Source organism: Gymnodraco acuticeps, unplaced genomic scaffold (genome assembly GCF_902827175.1).
Source record: "Gymnodraco acuticeps unplaced genomic scaffold, fGymAcu1.1, whole genome shotgun sequence".
Lineage (NCBI taxonomy): Eukaryota > Metazoa > Chordata > Actinopteri > Perciformes > Bathydraconidae > Gymnodraco > Gymnodraco acuticeps.
The window spans coordinates 160,657-180,576 of record NW_022991920.1 but is presented as its reverse complement, the minus strand read 5'-3'; the positions used below and the strand labels follow the sequence as shown (position 1 = coordinate 180,576).

The 19,920-nt window shown below is 40.6% G+C and overlaps 1 protein-coding gene across 1 annotated transcript in view; it reads right to left on the bottom strand.

The window, feature by feature from the left end:
- LOC117535652 (tripartite motif-containing protein 67) overlaps positions 1-19,616 on the bottom strand; it is a 42,396-nt gene extending 22,780 nt beyond the window's left edge. The window contains exons 1-4 of the mRNA XM_034200189.1: positions 19,611-19,616; positions 19,402-19,497; positions 13,942-14,064; positions 3,794-3,904 (exon numbers count right to left, since the gene is read on the bottom strand). Coding sequence (XP_034056080.1) covers positions 3,794-3,904; positions 13,942-14,064; positions 19,402-19,497; positions 19,611-19,616 — 336 coding nt within the window. The remainder of the gene's footprint in view (positions 1-3,793; positions 3,905-13,941; positions 14,065-19,401; positions 19,498-19,610) is intronic.
- Between the last annotated feature and the right edge of the window lie 304 nt (positions 19,617-19,920).

The following is a 19,920-nucleotide window of genomic DNA, read 5'->3' as shown; positions in this document are numbered from 1 at the left end:
TGTATCCATAGATCTCCTAATGTTGCTCTCAAAGTGCACCAGATTGATGCTTTTAACTTCAACATTTAAAAAATAAAAAATAATCTTCCCGGGGGAGCATGCCCCCCGGCCCCCCCTAGAGGAGGTTAGGTCCCCCCCCCCCACACTTAAATCATGTCCACATGGATAGGAAACTAAATACATTTGCACACATCTTGTGTCCATATCTTTCTGTTTTGGTGGTCACGCCACACCGTGCACGTGCATGCATGCGCGAGTCATGGTGAGATATCTGGATTAAGAGGTTGCTTTTTCTTTGCACAGAATGAAATGAATGGGCTGTGATTTTAGTTTTTTTAAGCAGAGGTCAATAATTTGTACGGCCCTCTGAGGATATTGTAAAAATTGAAATGGCCCTTGAGAGGAAAAAGGTTCCCCACCCCTGCCTTACACAGAGGGGGCACATGTTGAGCATTTATCCAGAAGACTGTTCGCTATCGGTTGGGGAAAGAAAAATGGTTAACTTATGCCTTCTACAAGCCAGACGCTCAATTGCTTTGTGTTGAAAACATTTTTGGCTGCCCCTCCCTGGGCCACTGGTTAAACAATTTAACTTCCAGCCTGGCTCTTGAGAAACTCACTACTAAGAAAGAAAGCTTCTGAATGTTACACCATTTGGGACATTGCAGAAGCTATGGAAGGTTAAAGTGAAAAGACTAAACTCCAGTGAGGAAATGTTGAATATGGTTCATCTATCTGGAGAATTGTAAGCTGTACTCTGCTCCGTTTGTGGATGTGCTTTTATTGTATTTTTGTTGAATTTGTTCATTTGCAAATGTAAATATTCTTTGTCTGTATGTGAAGCTGACAATTGAGCGGTCCGACCAAGCAAGGAGGCAGGACGTCCAAAAATACAACCCGGTGTGGGCATTTATTAAAACATGAACACATTACACACAGCCTCAATCCTGCTGCTGCTGTTCACGTGAGCCCAGCCTGCAGAGCATTAGCCTGGTGTCATTACATTGTGTCTGACAAGAGGAATGAGGCCGGCATTAGTGCAGTTCAAATATTTAAGGCAAAGAATTAGAGCCCTCTTCTGCTGGTAAGAGCTTTAAGTGCCTCAGGGGAAAGATAAGTGAATACATTGCATTAAACTACACTCAACTGCAAAAACTGTGATGCGATCTTCTGGAAACATGAACCCAGTATTTGGACATTTCTCCTCAAGCGTTATAAATTGCTTAATTTAGCTTCATTTTCTGACTTTGGCTCAGTTCAAACTACATAACTGTTCCTGAATTGACTAACATTGATATCCACCATCGACAATTTAGACGTCGGCAACCGTAATGAACCGTGTAATCAATACATTATAAAATATTCAGAGGAAATGGGAGCGAAGGGATGTGTGTGTGTGTGTGTGTGTGTGTGTGTGTGTCCCTCAGGAGCGTCTTTGATCTTTTTTTCATCTCTCATTTTCACCTTACTCTATTTTTCTCTTTCTGTCTCTCTTTAATAAGAGAAATGATTCACAACCAGAAGCAGAGACACTATCATTTCATCTCGTATCATTCAATGGAAATCACAACAGCCATGAATATTGATAATGAGTTACGCTAAGTTTAAAAAATGCATTTATTCTTCATGTATTTCTATATTTTTATTAGTTTGTAACCCTTGGTGTGGCCATTTAGGTTTAAGGTCCTTACACACCGAGCCGATTTTCGGCGTCGATAGATGTCGGGCCGTCGATGAGCGTCGTGTCGCCCTCCTCAGATTGGTGTGTCTTGGTGTGTCCCGCACCGTCGTGTCTTTTCGGCCGTGCCGACACCTTCCGCCGAATCGGGAGGCCGTCGGCCAAATAAATCACTCTGATTGGCTGTTCAACTAGCGAATCAGTGCATGAGAAGCGAAACGGAAGTGAGGGACCCAAACAAACTATTAAGAAGGCAAACCTGAGATTTAATTTATCTCCAGCTCTCGACTCAGGTTCGGGAAAGCTCCGTGAGCTTCTCGCTGTAGAGGGGAAAGGAACGCACACGCTATTTGTTGTTTGTTTATATCACGCAGTCTGTTCTTCTTCTCTCGGTTATCACGCAGTCTGTCTTCCGGTTGTTGCCTCTTTTGAATGACGAATACACACTACCGCCGCCTGCTGGTAAGGAGAGTTATTGCCACTCACGCATGCGCAGTTCGTACGTTCAACTTGGCCGTCGGCTGAAGTCTTTGCGGTGTGTTCCAGTGCGACACATGGCCAAGACGCAGAGACGTGAAGAGACGTTCCGTCGGGACGTGTTCTTTGGTGTCAGTTTGGTGTGTAAGGACCAACAGCTAACCACAGCTGCATGTGTAAAAAGAATGGTTGTTGTAAAAATAATGATATAGAAAAGTATTGAAGTGATAACCCGTCGTGATACCACAAACAGATCTGGAACTTTTGATGAAGGTGTAAATAGACACGTTGAATTAGGAACTGTTTCATAATCTTAAAAATATATGAGCTATCCTTTATATATATATAAAGGGAATCTCATTGAGACACATCCCTTGAATTGAAGCATGTTTTCAAGAATGTTCACGCTGATTAGACAATGTTTTTGGAAGTTTTAAAGTCACAGGAACCAAACAGCATTAACCCTTTACTCTCACATCTTTCTTCTAAGCAGGTGCTCTTGTCACATTTGACCTTTCTCTTGTTGACCTAACACACAGATCAATAACTGCTGACCAGCCATCGAGTATCTGAGCCTGCTAATAAGTAAACATGTCGGATCAATTAAAGACCGATGAGCGGCAGGAAATTAGCAAAGCAAATCAGATGCATCCTGTGTGTGTGTGTGTGTGTGTGTGTGTGTGTGTGTGTGTGTGTGTGTGTGTGTGTGTGTGTGTGTGTGTGTGTGTGTGTGTGTGTGTGTGTGTGTGTGTGTGTGTGTGTGTGTGTGTGTGTGTGTGTTACATCTCAGTCCTCAGTGTTTTAGCTGTGCTGGCTTCAACATCAGAAGCTGATTTCTGCTCTTAAGCTCAGAGGAACTGCGTTTCATAATTCTCTCTTCCTTTCAACTCTTCCCATTTCAGTTGGAAAACTAAATTGGTTTTAATGTAGTGTAAGGACCCCGTGCTGTGTAAGGACCCCGTGCTGTGTTCACCGTGTGTGTGTTTGTGTGTGTGTGTGTGTGTGTGTGTGTGTGTGTGTGTGTGTGTGTGTGTGTGTGTGTGTGTGTGTGTGTGTGTGTGTGTGTGTTCGCTGAAAGTTATGTTGTAACTTTGGAGGTTTTTAAAGAGGCTGGTATTTGTTTATCTTTTTTTATGATGATCAGCAACATTCTTTTATGTCATTTTTATATTTATCTTTAGCAACTTCAGGAGGTTAGAAACTTCCAACTTCATCTTTACATATCCTTTATTTTCTTACAGAAACTGAATTATGACATGCTCCCTTTTGACCTGAGAGTCCTTTGTTAGGAAACAACTTAATCCATTGGACTAGCTGATGAATGCATTTACATGGGTATGTTTTTCACTAGAAAATAAAGTGTTGTACTTTATCAAAACCGGAGCGGGCAGCTTGAAATACCTACAAGCAAAATGGACTCTCGTAAAGAAAGTACTGTAACATTTTAATTCAACTGGATTTGATACATTTGGTTTTCCATTGTTGTTTGAGGACCTGCACTTTGATGCTTACAGCCCAACCACATGCATATGTCGTACACACACGCACACACACACACACACACACACACACACACACACACACACACACACACACACACACACACACACACACACACACACAGAGTGGGTCAGATACCTGGAGGAATCCACTGGGGTCGTTCTCTTTGAGGACCTCCAGGCAGAACTCCATCATGCCGGTGGTCTGACGCAGCTTCATGGTGCAGTGGGTGATCTGGTCACGCACCACCTGAGGAATCAAGCAGATTAGAGAAATTAGATGTTATAAGGTAGGTATAAAGAGCAGATCTCATATTAAGTTGTCAAAGCCTTTAAGCTCATTAAAGACATTAATTAGACCCTGGACCCCTAATGTGCAATTTTAGTTAAAGGGTCTTAAGTGCTTTTTGGGGTTTCCCTTTTCATAGTGTGTCTTTCCCACACCACTATGTAATACTAGCACTTATATTGGATAGTAAGTACAGATCGCGTTCACACCGGAAATTAGTTCCTAGGGGTGGATTAGACAAATGAAGCCGCTGACGTCACTTCTTCTTCTTCTGCTTTGGGTTTACTGGCAGGCCGCAAACAACTTCACGGCGTATACTGCCGCCCAAAATCCCCGGCCGGAAGTCCCCGGAGTTAGGGACTGGCTTCAGTCGAAGCTGCTGGGAGTCCCAGCAGCTTCTACTGAAGCCTTCCGAGTAAACTGACAGAACGCCGACACCTCCTCATCTCCACCGCTCCCATGTTTTATTTTGTGTTGTCATAAGTTAGTCTCTCTGCGTTTCTGCGCGGGGCTAATGCTAATAATGCTAATGCGAGGATAATAAAATGGCGGCTTCACAAACGTTTCTGGGAGTTTGACGGGGCGTGGTTTGCAATCCGCCCAGCCAATCAGACACAGGAACCTTTTTCTCCCACGAAAGTCCCTGCTCTCTCAATGTTGAAAAGGGGGTGAAAAGGTTCTCTAGAACTAATTTAGTTCCTGGGACTTTTTGGTGTGAAAGCAACTAAATCGTAGTTCTCAGGAACCTTTGTGGGAAAAGTACTTGGTGTCAACGCGCCTATTGTACGTGATAGGCTAAGGGGCGGGTCATCTGTAAGTGGTCGACAAATCACAACAGAGCCACCCAGCTTACCAATCAGAGCAGACTGGGCTCTGGTTTCGGACAGAGGGTGAAAAGGAAAGCCAATACAAATAATTAAGTCCAAAGGGGATTGAGCGACAAGCCTTATTGTCATAGTGCAGGCTGGAGACTCAAACCCTGAAGCTAGGATTTCTCATAAGATGATCCAACTGGCCGTAACGTATACTAGGAGGCCAAAAAGAAAACCTGTGAAAAAAGGAATCACACAAAGAACGATGGAGAACGCAGCGAGAACACTCAATGTGCTACTATGTGACAGGCATTTCAAAGCTAAAAAGCCCAGGCTGGCAGCATGTTGTTTATGCACTCGGAGATAATTAGGGAATGGAGAGCAGGTGTGTGGACGGATGAGGATCAGGAATATTGGCACATAATCAGCAGTTTGAACATGTTTCACATCAAGGTGAGGGGAAGTATTTCACAGACACGGCTTAAAGAGAGCGTTATCAGCCATTGCCAGGCAGAAGGGACTCACTCTCTATCTCCTTGCATGTCTTCCTTTTCTCTCTCTCTCTCTCTCTCTCTCTCTCTCTCTCTCTCTCTCTCTCTCTCTCTCTCTCTCTCTCTCTCTCTCTCTCTCTCTCTCTCTCTCTCTCTCACACACACACACACACACCATGTTATCTGCTGGAGCTGAATTTAAACGGGTGTCACATCGAGTCGTTAAAGGCTAATTGAAACTCAGCGAACTGTCGCCTCCTGATTAGCCGTTTGTTTACATTACCTGCACCACATGTCAACTGATCAGAGATATAACATTATCTGCTTAAAGTACAACTTATACATGTATATAATATGTACTGTACATGTATGTTTATTATTTAACTGATAAATTCATCAGCTTTTAAAAGAAGATGCATTAGATTAGACAGAAAACGTCCTGTGATGTTATTCAGTCCAAGATAATTAATTACACGGTTAACCGACGGACGTCTAAATGATTCAACGAGCTAATTAGACTTTGTCTTGGAAATTAGGCTCATCATTTATGTGATGGTTAATGAGATCACAGTTAATTATTCAGCTGTCAACTGCTGTATAAACTAATATGTGAAGACCATGGAGAGTCAACTGAAAGAGGATCAAAACAGTAACGGCCCGTCCACACTACAGCTTCGACAGCTTCAAAAACGGTTTCCAACGCGTCTGCCCATTCACTTTAAATGGGGTGACGTCACTTTTCGCCGAACTGCATTGTGGGAAGCAGAGCGGAGCTTTCCTGGCGTTTCAGGCTGCAAAAGTTGAGCAATGTTCAACTTTTGAAGCTTCTGAAGCTTTCGGTGGAAGCGTCAGCCAATCAAATCATATGCCAGTACAAGCTCTAGCCAATCAAACCGCTGCTTGTGTGTCAGGGGCGGGAGATTCATGTGATTGGTTGTTGGTCGAGCTTCAGACACGCCCAGCTCCAAACTTTTTTTTAAGCTGTAGTGTGGACGGGCCGTAAGAGTCTGAGATGAAGAAAACAGCTGAAATATTGGATAAAACTGTTACAAAATATTTAACAACCCTAACCCTAAAACCATTGAAATCCCTGTCAATCTCTTATACATTTTCAACTTTATGAAAGCAGCTTAAAACGTAGCTGTTTAATTGAGTTTACCAAGATTTATGCGTATCTTTTTCTTCTTTTCTCTAAAAAAGTGTTGGAATTAATATTGTTTAATTGTGCTGTATTTTATATCTTCGGACAGTGAAGCACTCTGTGATGTTTCAGGGTATATGCAGGAATCCTGAAGTCAGATGTAAGACCTTTTAAGACCTTTTGTAAGACCCTTTCCATACATTTTAAGACCTCATCGCCACTTTGAGTTCTAACCGGTTACCTTGGCGACACACTTTACCTCACATTGACTATATACAGTATTGATTGTCCTTCCTCCTTATCTTCCAACCATTTGACGCAGACTTGCATTTCCCCATAACGATGTTGTTTAGCAACCGGCGTAAACAGACCTCCGCGCTATCAAGCAGTGAGCGTGCGATGTCCTGTTCAGATGACGTCAAACCCAACGGGATGCCATCAATAAACTACACAGAATCACACTACACACCTACGCCATGATTACATTCAGGCACACTGTAGAATACAACCTCTTTGGACCATTTATATACTTATTGAAAACAAGCTACAACATTTAATATCTTGGAAAATGCCGTTTAATACTTTTTAATAGCCTTCATTTTCGCTAAATTGATTTATCAACTTTTAATACTTTTTAAGACCCCGCGGACACCCTTTGTTTGCAAGGTGCGTTATATTCAAAGATACCTACATACAAATCTTAAATCATTCATTTAATTTAATCCATTGGTCTTTTATTTGATTTTGATTCATTTTGATAAAGAAACTGTGAAAAGGGAGAGCACTGTCCTGTATTTTGTTCACGGGTTTAGGCTAAGAATGGTTTAAGTTCAATTTAAGGTCATAAAAGATCAAAAGAAACGTAGAAACCGTGTTTGTTAATATATGCCGCCTTGACATTGTCACACAGCTGGAATTCCCTTTGAGCTAAATAAACACTCAGCCACTCTAATTATTTACCAGGAGAACATTTGCTCCTCACTTGATGTTGGCTAAAGCCCCGCTCTTATCTCCTGTGTAAACAGCGTGAAGCGTGAAGAGTAAATCTCAGATTCATTTCAATTTCCTCGTGCCCCGCTGAGGAGCCGTCGCTGCAGGCAGGATGAAGGGCTCGGAAATATGTTCCACATGCATCTGAAATTAATTTGAGGGTGCAAATACGGAAACATGTTAATGCAGACCCAGACTTCAGATACCAGACACACTGCGTTCACGACACACAGCTTCTCCGTCACACACAGATCCACGATTCAGCTCAGAGTGGATGAGCAGGGAGGATCGATTACTGTTTTTATTTAAAGGTACCTATTATGCAAAACCCACTTCTTCATGTCTCTTCTACATCAACATGTGTCCCCTCTTCTTCACGTCTCTTCTACATCAACATGTGTCCCCTCTTCTTCATGTCTCTTCTACATCAGCATGTGTCCCCTCTTCTTCATGTCTCTTCTACATCAACATGTGTCCCCTCTTCTCCATGTCTCTTCTACATCAACATGTGTCCCCTCTTCTTCATGTCTCTTCTACATCAACATGTGTCCCCTCTTCTTCATGTCTCTTCTACATCAACATGTGTCCCCTCTTCTTCATGTCTCTTCTACATCAGCATGTGTCCCCTCTTCTTCATGTCTCTTCTACATCAACATGTGTCCCCTCTTCTTCATGTCTCTTCTACATCAACATGTGTCCCCTCTTCATCATGTCTCTTCTACATCAACATGTGTCCCCTCTTCTTCATGTCTCTTCTACATCAACATGTGTCCCCTCTTCATCATGTCTCTTCTACATCAACATGTGTCCCCTCTGTGGAAAGAGACTCTGAAAGTTTCAGGAACAAAGATTCTCTCTCTTTTTGATCCATTTCTATAAAAACCTGTCTGAAAATGAGCTGATCAGATTTTGGCCACTTTATGATGTCATAATGATGTGTTGGCTTGTGTAACCATCAGCCAATCACCAACCAAGGTAATTGTCTTATACATGTGATATATTAAAAATGTTATGTTTAAGAAAATGTATAAAGAAAGCGTAATTAGACAGTATGAAGTTGACTTTTGATTGTGTTCTGGTTTTATGTTTCAGTATTTGTAAGCAACTGTGACTGAAAGAATATTGCTTTTATTTTACTTTTTTATGGTTATTAAGATTAAATAAGATGTTCTTCTCCCTGCTCCTTTCCACCATGTGCTATACAAATAACACAGTATAAGTGTACATGTTTTGTTTTAAAATAACTGCCATGTGTGGAATAAATATATAGTAGGACAATGTTTATACAAATATTGTATTAAACGGTCAGTAAATATCCAGATCAACTGATGTTTTTAAAGCCGGCTCCTTCCACTGAAACCGTATAGAAAAATAACTGTCTCTGAACTGCAGTTACATACAATAGCTTGGAGAATAAATACAAGCTGCATTCAGTCCCATAAGTTATTTCTGGAAAAGGTGTATAGTGTTTTTTCTGAACTGGGGGTGTAGTGTTGAAAACAGCAAGGATTGTGTGAAGATTCCTGGTTTATGGACATTTTAATATAATCCAGTATCCTTTTTGAAAGTCTGTGGTGTAGTTATGAGGGTTTAGAGTAGCCTACATTTGAAGAGGAATAAATGGAGTGTCATGGGTGTTTTGATAGAAATCCACAGTGAATACGCGACCGTAAGTGACCATTAATTCCTCTCTGAAGTGTGTGCATAGCTTACAAGAGGCAACCATTGGTAGAGGGTAATGTAACCAACTCACAAAAGTGTCATTTAAGAAAGAATAAAAGGGACATAGTTGAGTTAAAGCAGTATAACTAACTATAACTGTTGATGCAGTCCAAAAACACATGCATGCTTTAACCCTTATGTTGTGTTCGGGTCTCCCGTGACCCGTTTCAAGTTAAAATGATATAATAACTACGCTCTAGTTTTTTGTATCGGAACAAGGCTTCATGATATCACAGCTATATAAACACTACCAAACTGATTTTGACAATTTTAGCAGTTCTCTAAAAAAAAAAGTGTATCATTTGGTGTTGGGGTCTGGGGAGACCCGGCAGAATTGTTTTGGGTGACTCGGGGTAAAATTTGGCCCAATCAAGATTCATCTTTGACTTTAGACACCCCTCCCCCTTCATCAACTGTAACAATAATTGTTTCCAACATACACCTGGCCTCCCCTCCCTCTGCCCCCCTCCCCCCTCGGGAACTCGACCTTTCTCAAAGAATATATACACTAACACTTGAACCTGAACACACACATGCACAATATGTGGTGTAATGTGTTTTGGGCCATAACACTAAATTACAACAGGATTGTACGGTTATGAATGCATTATAGTTATGATGTAGTTAAAACAATATTGGATGATAGTAATTATTTTTGTTTTGGACTGAGATAAATCATGGGTCAAAACTGACCTGCGAACGTCATGAACGGTAACAGCTTTCGAACACAACACAAGGGTTAACATCATAGAATCTTGATTATTATATTTGATTGTATTTAGAGTTTAGTAGAAAACATAATTGTGTTTACATGTAGTACGTAATGTAGCGTCTTGGTTTTTAATGAATTCAGAGGAATAGTTTTTACCCGTTATATTTAAAGCACTTCACAAACTATATGTCTTTTTTGATACATTTTTGTTTAGTTTTAGGTTGTACTTTGAATTGGCCAAACTTCATTGAATTGTGGTTGTGATTTGTTTTAATTGAGCTTTTCCATGTAAAGCTCAGAAGGTTCTATACAAATTACGTTTATTCATATAAAAGCAGTACATTTCCCCCTTACATTATTTCCCCTTTCATGTCTCTTTTTATGCGTCTACTATCTATGTTTGACCTTTTTTTCTTTCTTCTATGAAATCATAATGAATGCTAGATGCCTGATACAACAGTTATTTTCAGCTGCTACAGATTTTGGATTTGGAACTAAGCAATAAATCCATTGTGTGTCTATTTTCTATCGTGAATAGGAGCCTGTAATAATATCATTTGGCTGGAAACAATGTGTTGAATATGAATTCACTCAGAAGCGTTTATCAGCCATCTTCATGCAGCCATTCTTCTTTTGTTGCAGCCTGCAGCTCTTTGCCCTCTGGATGAATCTCAACCCCCAGCCTGCAGATAAACACAACAGCTGTCCTTGAGGCTTCTGTCCAAAAATCCCTTTTCCTCCTCCTCCTCTTCCTCCCCCATCTTCCTCCCCCGCCAGACAGTCAGTGGGTCGGTGTGCACGTTGAGGCCGGGCAGGCGTCCATGTGATACGACTTAGGAAACCCCAGAGGTGGATTTAGGGAGAATTTGTGTGATTTGTCTGCACTATTTCAATTGTGCGTAGTTTATTTTAGAGGAGGTTCAGTTATTATCATTCATTTATGATATTTTGCTGATTGTGAGAGTTGTGTTTTCAATGTCTTGTTTACGTCTTATTTTGTTGCATATTGAGTCATATTCAGATATATTCACATTCAGCCCGTTATTCCCATTACAGGTTACACATTTTTGACCTGAAGTTATTTTATATTGACTTATTATACACTAATAAGTGCTGGAACAGAAAGGGAGACAAACAGGTGTGGGAGCAGATAGTAAAAGCAGAGAGACAGACCTAAAGACAGGCAGCAAGACTTTCATACTATTTATTCAAATCAAATAACCCGAAATATTCCACAAGCTTCAGGCTAGGAAGGAAGGAAGTTCATTTTTTTTACTTAACATCGAAAAACTAAACTAATAAAAAGAGATGACGTCCATGTTTTGTATCTGCACTTGGAAAATTGTTCACAATATCCTGGATCCATCTTTTTTCATTTATGTTAACATTATAATTTGTGTCAATTTGTTTTCATTTAAGTATATTTTTCTAATCATCCTTCTTCTGTTGTTCTCAACAAAGATTCTTCCATGTTTTTCCATTAACTGGGATTTCTTTGGGAGTTTCTCCTTGTTTAAAGGTCCCCTAGTACATTGTTTTTCATCATTATAGGTCTCAGATATATACAGAGCCTGTCTCTGATTGGCCGAAAACACCAAACACGTCATTGCAGCATTACCCATAATCCCCTCTGTTTCAGCCCTGTTTCCAAAGTGCTGATTCTCTGTCTGTTACTTTAGATGAAAATAAGGAGCCCCTCCCCACGCCCCTCTGAGAGACATTTGGTTACAAATAACTCAATGGAGCTCTAGGAGGAGATCCAGGTGATAAGGTGGGTGGGGGGGGTTACCTTGGTTACTGATTGGCTAATGGTTACACAAGACAACACATCGTTATGACATCATAAAGTGGGCAAAATCTGATCAGCTCATTTTCAGACTGGTTTTTATAGAAATGGATCAGGACAAAAAGAGAGAGAATCTTTGTTCCTGAAACTTTCAGAGTCTCTTTCCACAGAGGGGACAATGTTGATGTAGAAGATGACATGAAGAAGAGGGGACAACCATGTTGATGTAGAATAGACCTGAGAGAGGGACCACATGTGATGTAGAAGAGACATGAAGAAGAGGGGACACATGTTGATGTAGAAGAGACATGAAGAAGAGGGGACCAGTGTTGACGTAGAAGAGACATGAAGAAGAGGGGACACATGTTGATGTAGAAGAGACATGAAGGAAGAGGGGACACCATGTTGATGTAGAAGAGACATGAAGAAGAGGGGACACATGTTGATGTAGAGAGACATGAAGAAGAGGGGGACACATGTTGATGTAGAAGAGACATGAAGAAGAGGGGACTACATGTTGATGTAGAAGAGACATGAAGAAGAGGGGACAACATGTGATGTAGAGGAACTATTTGAGAAGAGGGGACACATGTGAGAAGAGACATGAAGAAGAGGGGACACATGTTGATGTAGAAGAGACATGAAGAAGAGGGGACACTGTTGATGTAGAAGAGACGTGAAGAAGAGGGGACACATGTTGATGTAGAAGAGACGTGAAGAAGAGGGGACACATGTTGATGTAGAAGAGACATTGAAGAAGAGGGGACACATGCTGATGTAGAAGAGACATGGAGAAGAGGGACACATGTTGATGTAGAAGAGACATGAAGAAGAGGGGACACATGTTGATGTAGAAGAGACATGAAGAAGAGGGGACACATGTTGATGTAGAAGAGACATGAAGAAGAGGGGATACATGTTGATGTAGAAGAGACATGAAGAAGAGGGGACACATGCTGATGTAGAAGAGACATGGAGAAGAGGGGACACATGTTGATGTAGAAGAGACATGAAGAAGAGGGGACACATGTTGATGTAGAAGAGACATGAAGAAGAAGGGACACATGTTGAAGTAGAAGAGACATGAAGAAGAGGGGACACATGTTGATGTAGAAGAGACATGAAGAAGAGGGGACACATGTTGATGTAGAAGAGACATGAAGAAGAGGATTTTGCATAATAGGTGACCTTTAATGCTAAATGTCAAACACTGAACACAATGTAAAGCCCCCTCAAACAATAGTGTTATTGTAGTATTGGGCTATATAAATTACATCTGATATAATGATATCCTTACACACTTAATGTGTATATAATATCCTGCTTTATATCTTGCTATTGTACATTTGTTTTGTGGATGTATATTTTCTACTTTTTTAATGCTATTTTATTTCTATTTGAGATGTTTACATTTTGGATTGTTTATTTCTTGTCTTTTAACTAGTTTTTTTTGCCGCTGCAATGCAAACATTTCCCAAATTGGGATCAATAAAGTACTTCTTATCTTATCTGAAGATGATTTGATTTGAGATGAGAACTGTTTGCTGTTATGAAACCGTGTCTTCTAGTTCATGAGATCTTTCGAGAGGGTTATCAAGAATAACTTTTATCCAATGACCTTCTCCCTCTCTGTCTGTGTCTGTGTATTCTCTTGTTCCGATTAACCCAGCCAAATCTTTTTTCTTGTTTTGTATCTATATCTACGCCGGGATCCGGAGTCGAGGCTGATCCTCTTGCTGTAGTCCTGTGTCTTGGATCCTCTATCCTGAGTTCTGGATTAAGTCGTGGACGTTCGGGTCGTGGCTGAACCTGTCTCTGCGGTCCTGCCTTGGGTCTCGTCATGCTGCCTCCCTGATGGCTTCCACAGGATTGTAGCTGACATCCTCGTGGATTCATCTTCTTATTACAGACACATGCATTTCCTAACATTCGGTCTATATGCTGTAAAATGTATTATCTCTTGGATTTACACACGGCATCTATTGCACGTCTGTCCGTCCTGGGAGAGGGATCCCTCCTCTGTTGCTCTCCCTGAGGTTTCTCCCATGTTCCCCTTAAACTGTGGGTTTTCTCTGGAAGTGTTTCCTTGTACGATGTGAGGGTCTAAGGACAGAGGGTCTAAGGACAGAGGGTGTTGTTTTTCTCATACTGATATTCTGAACAATCTGTGCTGTTGTATTTGCTGTAAAGTGTCTCTACTGTAGGCTATTTTTATTATATGTACAGCACTTTGGCTCGACCAAAAATCGTTTAGAAATGTGCTATATAAATAAAACTTGATTGGATTTGAGATATTTAACATGCAGCTACACACTGATGAAAATGAATGATAACCCAGTCCCACCTTGAGCTTGTAGTCCTTCTCTTTGGTGACTTTGGTGAGCAGCTTGGCTTTCTGTCTGGTGAGCGCCTCGATCAGAGAGTCGCACTGAGCCACGAGGCAGGCTTCAAACTCCACGCCGTTCTCCTGAAACAACACACGCAGAAATCATCACCAAAACGTCTATCGCATGAAGAAATGTGGCCAACATAAAGCTATAGTTTAGAGTCCCAAATGCATTCTGTATGGCTCCCAGTTATTAATAATCTATACATAAACATGGCGACGAAAATAGATCTGTTGGTGTGTTTTTCTTTATTCAGCAGCACAGCTTTGTGTTTGTTCCCGATATGTTAATGTGCAACCCAGATCCATTTTTGTTTCCACCACACAACATTAGTATACAGTGTTAATTATTTCAATACACTGCAGAAAAACGATTCATACATCATATTAACCATTTCGTTATACAACTCCCACTAATATCACTCAAGCTACATACCCATACAAATTCAAAATACAATAAAATTGAGTTCACAGAAGTGTTTTTGCTAACGAAATATAAATAAATCTGGTTTTTGTTTAGCTAAATCGTACGTGGAGGGCTTCCTTTGACATGTAAACACTTTTAAACAAGCTTCTCCTGTTAGCAAGAAGATGCGTTTTATTTCAGGGGATCATCCCGACTTCCTTACTGTTAAAGAGCGGTGTTGACTAGGGTTGCAAAGGGGCGGAAACTTTCCGGTACATTTCTGGAAAGTTTCCATGGGACGTTAAGCTGGGGAATTTTGGAAATATTCGATGCAAAATTAAACAGAACAGAACACGTTTTAATTCTTTTATTGAACAATTATTTGTTTCATTGAAAAACGAAAACAGGAATATTGAGTTAAATATTACTCATCCCCCCAACCCCACTCATTAAAAAACGAACAAAAATGCACCTCCCATCCAAAAATCCCCACAAAGTCCCATTAAAAATGTTAAATGAAAAGATGTGGCTTCATTTGTCTTGTGCTTTGGGCTCAAAAGTGTGATCCAGTCTTCTCGAAATCATCTGTGCATGTGATGGAGGAATGCAGAGTGCCTGTAGGGGGTGTGGTCTCAATAGCCATGCAGTAAGCAGTGTGCTATGGCATGGATATTCAAGTGTACTTGAATGGCATCTGTTTGTTTTAGTCAAGATTATGCTAAAATATACTTTCCCCAACTATATTAAAGTTCCCTATGAAGAGCCAACCTTCAATTTAGAATATTCCCAGTTTATTCCCGTTAATTCCCGTTAAGGCTTTCAGTGTGAATATGTAATGCACTTTTTACTGCTTATCCTCAATAGTGTACTCCCTGATCTGTGTAATGTACCCTATCTCTGAGATCTCGCTATAATATCCGGACATAATGTGTATTCTCAAAGAAATCATAAACACAACCAAATGGGAATTGCAGTAATGTGTTGCAGGGGTTTAGCCACATTAGGTCAACAAATATCAAGAGTTTGTCGTCCCAAAAAGAATTTCTGGAGCATGCATCAATAAAAAGAACAATCGTCATTCATAAAAGTGTAGCATATGGATTGAGAATGATATCATTGGTCTTCTCATGATTACAAGAACGAGACATAGGATGTTGTCCTTTCTCTTTTTCATGATTTGTGCGACTGTATTCTCCATGACGCAGGCAGTCTGTGGTTTGTACTTGTTTAACTTTTGTCTAGTTTCTGAACAGATATGAAGAGCTGTGAGCTCTGAGTGCTAACGGCTAACGGCTGATGTTGGTTTTGTGGTTCGCATTGAAGATGACGTCACGGCTCCGCCTACACTGCGTTACTATAGTTACTGCCCCAGTTCCTAAACTGTAATGGAAACGCAGCATAAAGTGAGCCTGGCCTAACGAGGCCTAGCCATGCCGTACTAAGCCGAGCGAGGCCCTGCAGTGGAAAAGCGCCATAAGTGTCATTGGGCAAGATACTGAACCCCAAATTGCTCCTAGTGGCAGAGCAAATGGTGAATGACTGTGTGTGAATAGGTGAATGCTGACTTGTATTTGTCAGAGTGCTTTGAGTGCTCTTAAAGAAAAGTGCAGTGGATTCATCAGATGAGAAGATGCTCTGAGGGTTTGCACTGCAGTAGTTTGCCGTTAAAACAAGAGGAGGCCACAAGGGCATGTTCCTGTTGTTCTGCATTGAGCCCACATGATGAGGTCTTAGATAGTAAAGATTTCCAATCAGTTTCCTCCTCTGTGGGACACATCTATAAGAGGATGAGTGCTGGGGATCTTCATTACACTTTTCTTCCTCTTTATCCATCCCTCTCTCACTATTCAGTCAGAGTTGTTGTTTTCATTAAAATGTAATCGGCTTCATTGTGCAGTAAGACCCTTAATGCCTGCTCACAGTGCTGCGGCCGACTGATATGACAGTGCAGTGTGTGTAGAAGTGTGTGTGCATGACTGGCAGATGCTGTGTGAGAGATCAGCTGCACAGCTATGCCTGTCTACAGGGAGAACACACACACCAACACACAGTATACACACACACACACACACACACACTGCTCACATTTGGCTGTATGGTTTGCTTTATTTGGTGATTTAGTGGATTTATCCTCCTGCTGCTCAGTGTGAGGAGACCAAATGGGACTGACTGGAGCTTATTACCCATTACCAGCATCACCAAAGCAAAAATGTATTTAGTCTAGATAACAACACGTTGGTGCTGATGTAAATTATGTAAAGACCCCTGCATGTGGGGGTAACTGATCAGACATGGATGTTGGTTTTGGTCCAATCTCTCACAGCCAGGCCGTCATGGAGATCCTGAGGATTTGAAACAAACACTTTCAGAAATGCTGCAAAATAAGATCCCAGCACCGAACATCAGCATTCTCACTGCTCATATGTAAAGCAGTGGTTAGTGGACAATCAATAATGCTGTCAAAAACTGGAGTAAGGGTCATATCATTGTTTTTCATATTGTCTGTGCCGATCTGTTCTGTGTCCATGGGGTTTTATATTAGGGCTTTCAATTGGGCTTTAATATGTGCTGCAGTTGTGCTTATATGTTTAATTGTGCTTTTGTCTGTGCTCTTATAAGTTGTCTTCTAATGCTATCAACCTGCCAGGGATTGCAGAGGCCCTGAATCCTCTATATATAAATCTGGCACATGTACATGATGGACTCGAGTGCTTGTGCTTATTAATGTGCATTGTACAAATGCAAATAACGTGTGTACTATATCATCTCTGCATTATATATTTTGTAAACATTTTTTAGTACACAAGAAAACACCATGCTTATTAGAAACAGAAAATGACATCCTTTACTCCCGATCTCTGGGAAGTGTCAATGTTCACATAATACAGTGTGTTCATAATACACAGTAAATCTTCATCTGTTTAGTCTTCATATCCACCTATTTGTTTATTATATATAAAGTATGTATTCTAGCCTACAGTATTTATTTATTCATTTTTGACTGCCCTATTTTATTGCACTTTACTATGTCTCTTACTTATATGTTAGGTATATTTATATATATTTTATATTGCATTGTTGCAGGAGCCTTTGACTTTTTGTGGTGAGATCCTTTCACTGGCTTCCAGTAACTGCTAGAATCCACTTCAAGATACTTGCGTACCATGCTGCGAATGGATCTGGCCCTTCCTACATCCAGGACATGGTTAAACCGTACACCCCAGCACGTGCACTCCGCTCTGCATCAAGCCAAATGGCTCGCTGCACCCTCGCTGCGAGGGGGACCCAAGTTCCCATCAGCAGAAACACGTGGGTTTGCTATCCTGGCTCCAAAATGGTGGAATGAGCTCCCCATTGACATCAGGACAGCTGATAGCTTACACATCTTCCGGCACAGACTGAAAACTCATCTCTTTCGACTCCACTTCGAGCAATAGAATCACTAACAAAGCACTTATATACTAATAAAGGACTGGCTTATCTAAAGCCAGTTGAGTAGCACTTGAAATGTTTTTGCTCTATGAAACCTGATGTACTTATATGATTCTGTTTTCTTCAAGTTTGTATCGTCTTGGTTGAACGCACTTATTGTAAGTCGCTTTGGATAAAAGCGTCAGCTACTGTAAATGCAATGTAATTTATATTGCCAAACAACACTTCAGCTAGTGTGTGTGTGAAGAAATAAAGCCTTTGAATCTTAAACTGTATTTCTAGAGACCTTTCTGTAGCAGTTTCATCACACAAACACATTTGAACTATGCACACTTAATTAGACTTCATTTAGTGGCATTCTCTGTCTAATTACACGACATAATCAAAACCTGATTAGCATTAGTATGGAACTGGGGCACCGCTAAAGTCTCCCTTAGTATCTTAGTGTGTTAGTATCAAAATTAATCTAGTTTCTGTCACGCTTTTCTGATTCAAAACACCCTGAGAACACACAGACAAAACAGAGGTTTGTGAAAGGAAGATTATCTGCTTTGATACTCTCCTTAACCTGTTAAGCCCCGAGCCTGTTTTTCAGGTTTCAGGCTCGAAAATGACATTCCCAGAACAAATGACCATATCTTCCCTTCTAAAAGGGTTAAATTAATAATCTTTGTTCTCAAAGTAATGATAAACCTGTGAGTTGGATGTAGAAAAGTCAGATTCAATATAGATGTTTTTTATTTTAAAGAAAATTCAGATTAAACATGGTAAAAAACTGTAAATTATAGTGTCCGTCCAACAAATATTTTGTACTTATAGTGAAAACTAACCTTGGATGCTGGGTTAGTAGACTGAAAGCTTTAGGAATCCAAAGTACAACATATAATAAGTACCCTGTATCAAGATTGATGCAAAACAAGTGATATTTGACCTTTTTACACAGATTTAGCAAAATAAACCCTCTTGTGGGGCCATTTGGGTGGATTTTTCATATCTCTGGCCCCCCTTGCTGGATTTTGACATGTGACATCTCTTTCTGACCGTCAGAGCCAATGGAATCGAGGGGAACACCCACATAGTCCTTATTTGGTAATGTGTGTGTGTTAGACTGCCGCATAGCCAAGACCGGAAGCAGCAGCCACTCTGGTGGCTACCATTAGCAGCTAACCTTTGCTCATTTAGATGGTTCTTATGAGACTTGTGTTTTGTTTTGGTAAAAATGGTTTGTATCGTCAGTTAGCTGAGATTATTCCCGTTAATCTGGTATAACACATTAATAGGTTTTTAAATATTAAGATCCCCTGAGACACAGTGTCGTGAAAAAAAAACAGGGTCTCCCGCCGACGGGGACCTTGGGCTTAACAGGTTAATATTGTTTTGTAGCTGCATTGCATTCTGGCCATGTTACTGCAGTAATGTGTAACTTTTACCTTTTAGTTTATAAATCCTCCAAATACACTCATAATTTGTAACTGATGACAAAATAATTGAATATAATAAAACTACATAGACAACCCGTTATCTAAAAGTATGAAGCGTGTATTTCACCCAGGATGCAGTGTCTGGTGTTACGGTGTTACCTGTATCTGCTGCAGAAGGTTCTTCAGTTGGATCAGGAACTCTTTCGCATCTTTTGCTTTGTCGGAGACTCCGTTCAGGGCCTGGGAGATCTGGCACTGCAGAGACACAGGAATAAAAAACATATCAAATACATGTATATCAAATACATGTATATAAATACACTTATCTTAAAGAGGCTCTATTGTTATTCTCTGAAAGCCTGAAACACCTCCATTGTACTCCTTTGTTTACTTCTGTAACATAGTGACATCAACAGGGTTGGGTTGTAACGGAATACATGTAACGGCGTTACGTAATCAGAATACAAAAATCAAGTAACTGTATTCAGCTCGCGTTACATTTGAAAAACGAGTAATCTGATTATAGTTACTTTTGTAAACCTGAAGTGAATACATTTTGGATTACTTATTGGAATTATTGGTAGAAAAGTTTCCTCACAAAATGTAATATTCATTACCGGCAGATCTGTGTGCACGGCGCTGTGGCATGTATGTGAGAGAGAGAGAGAGAGAGAGAGA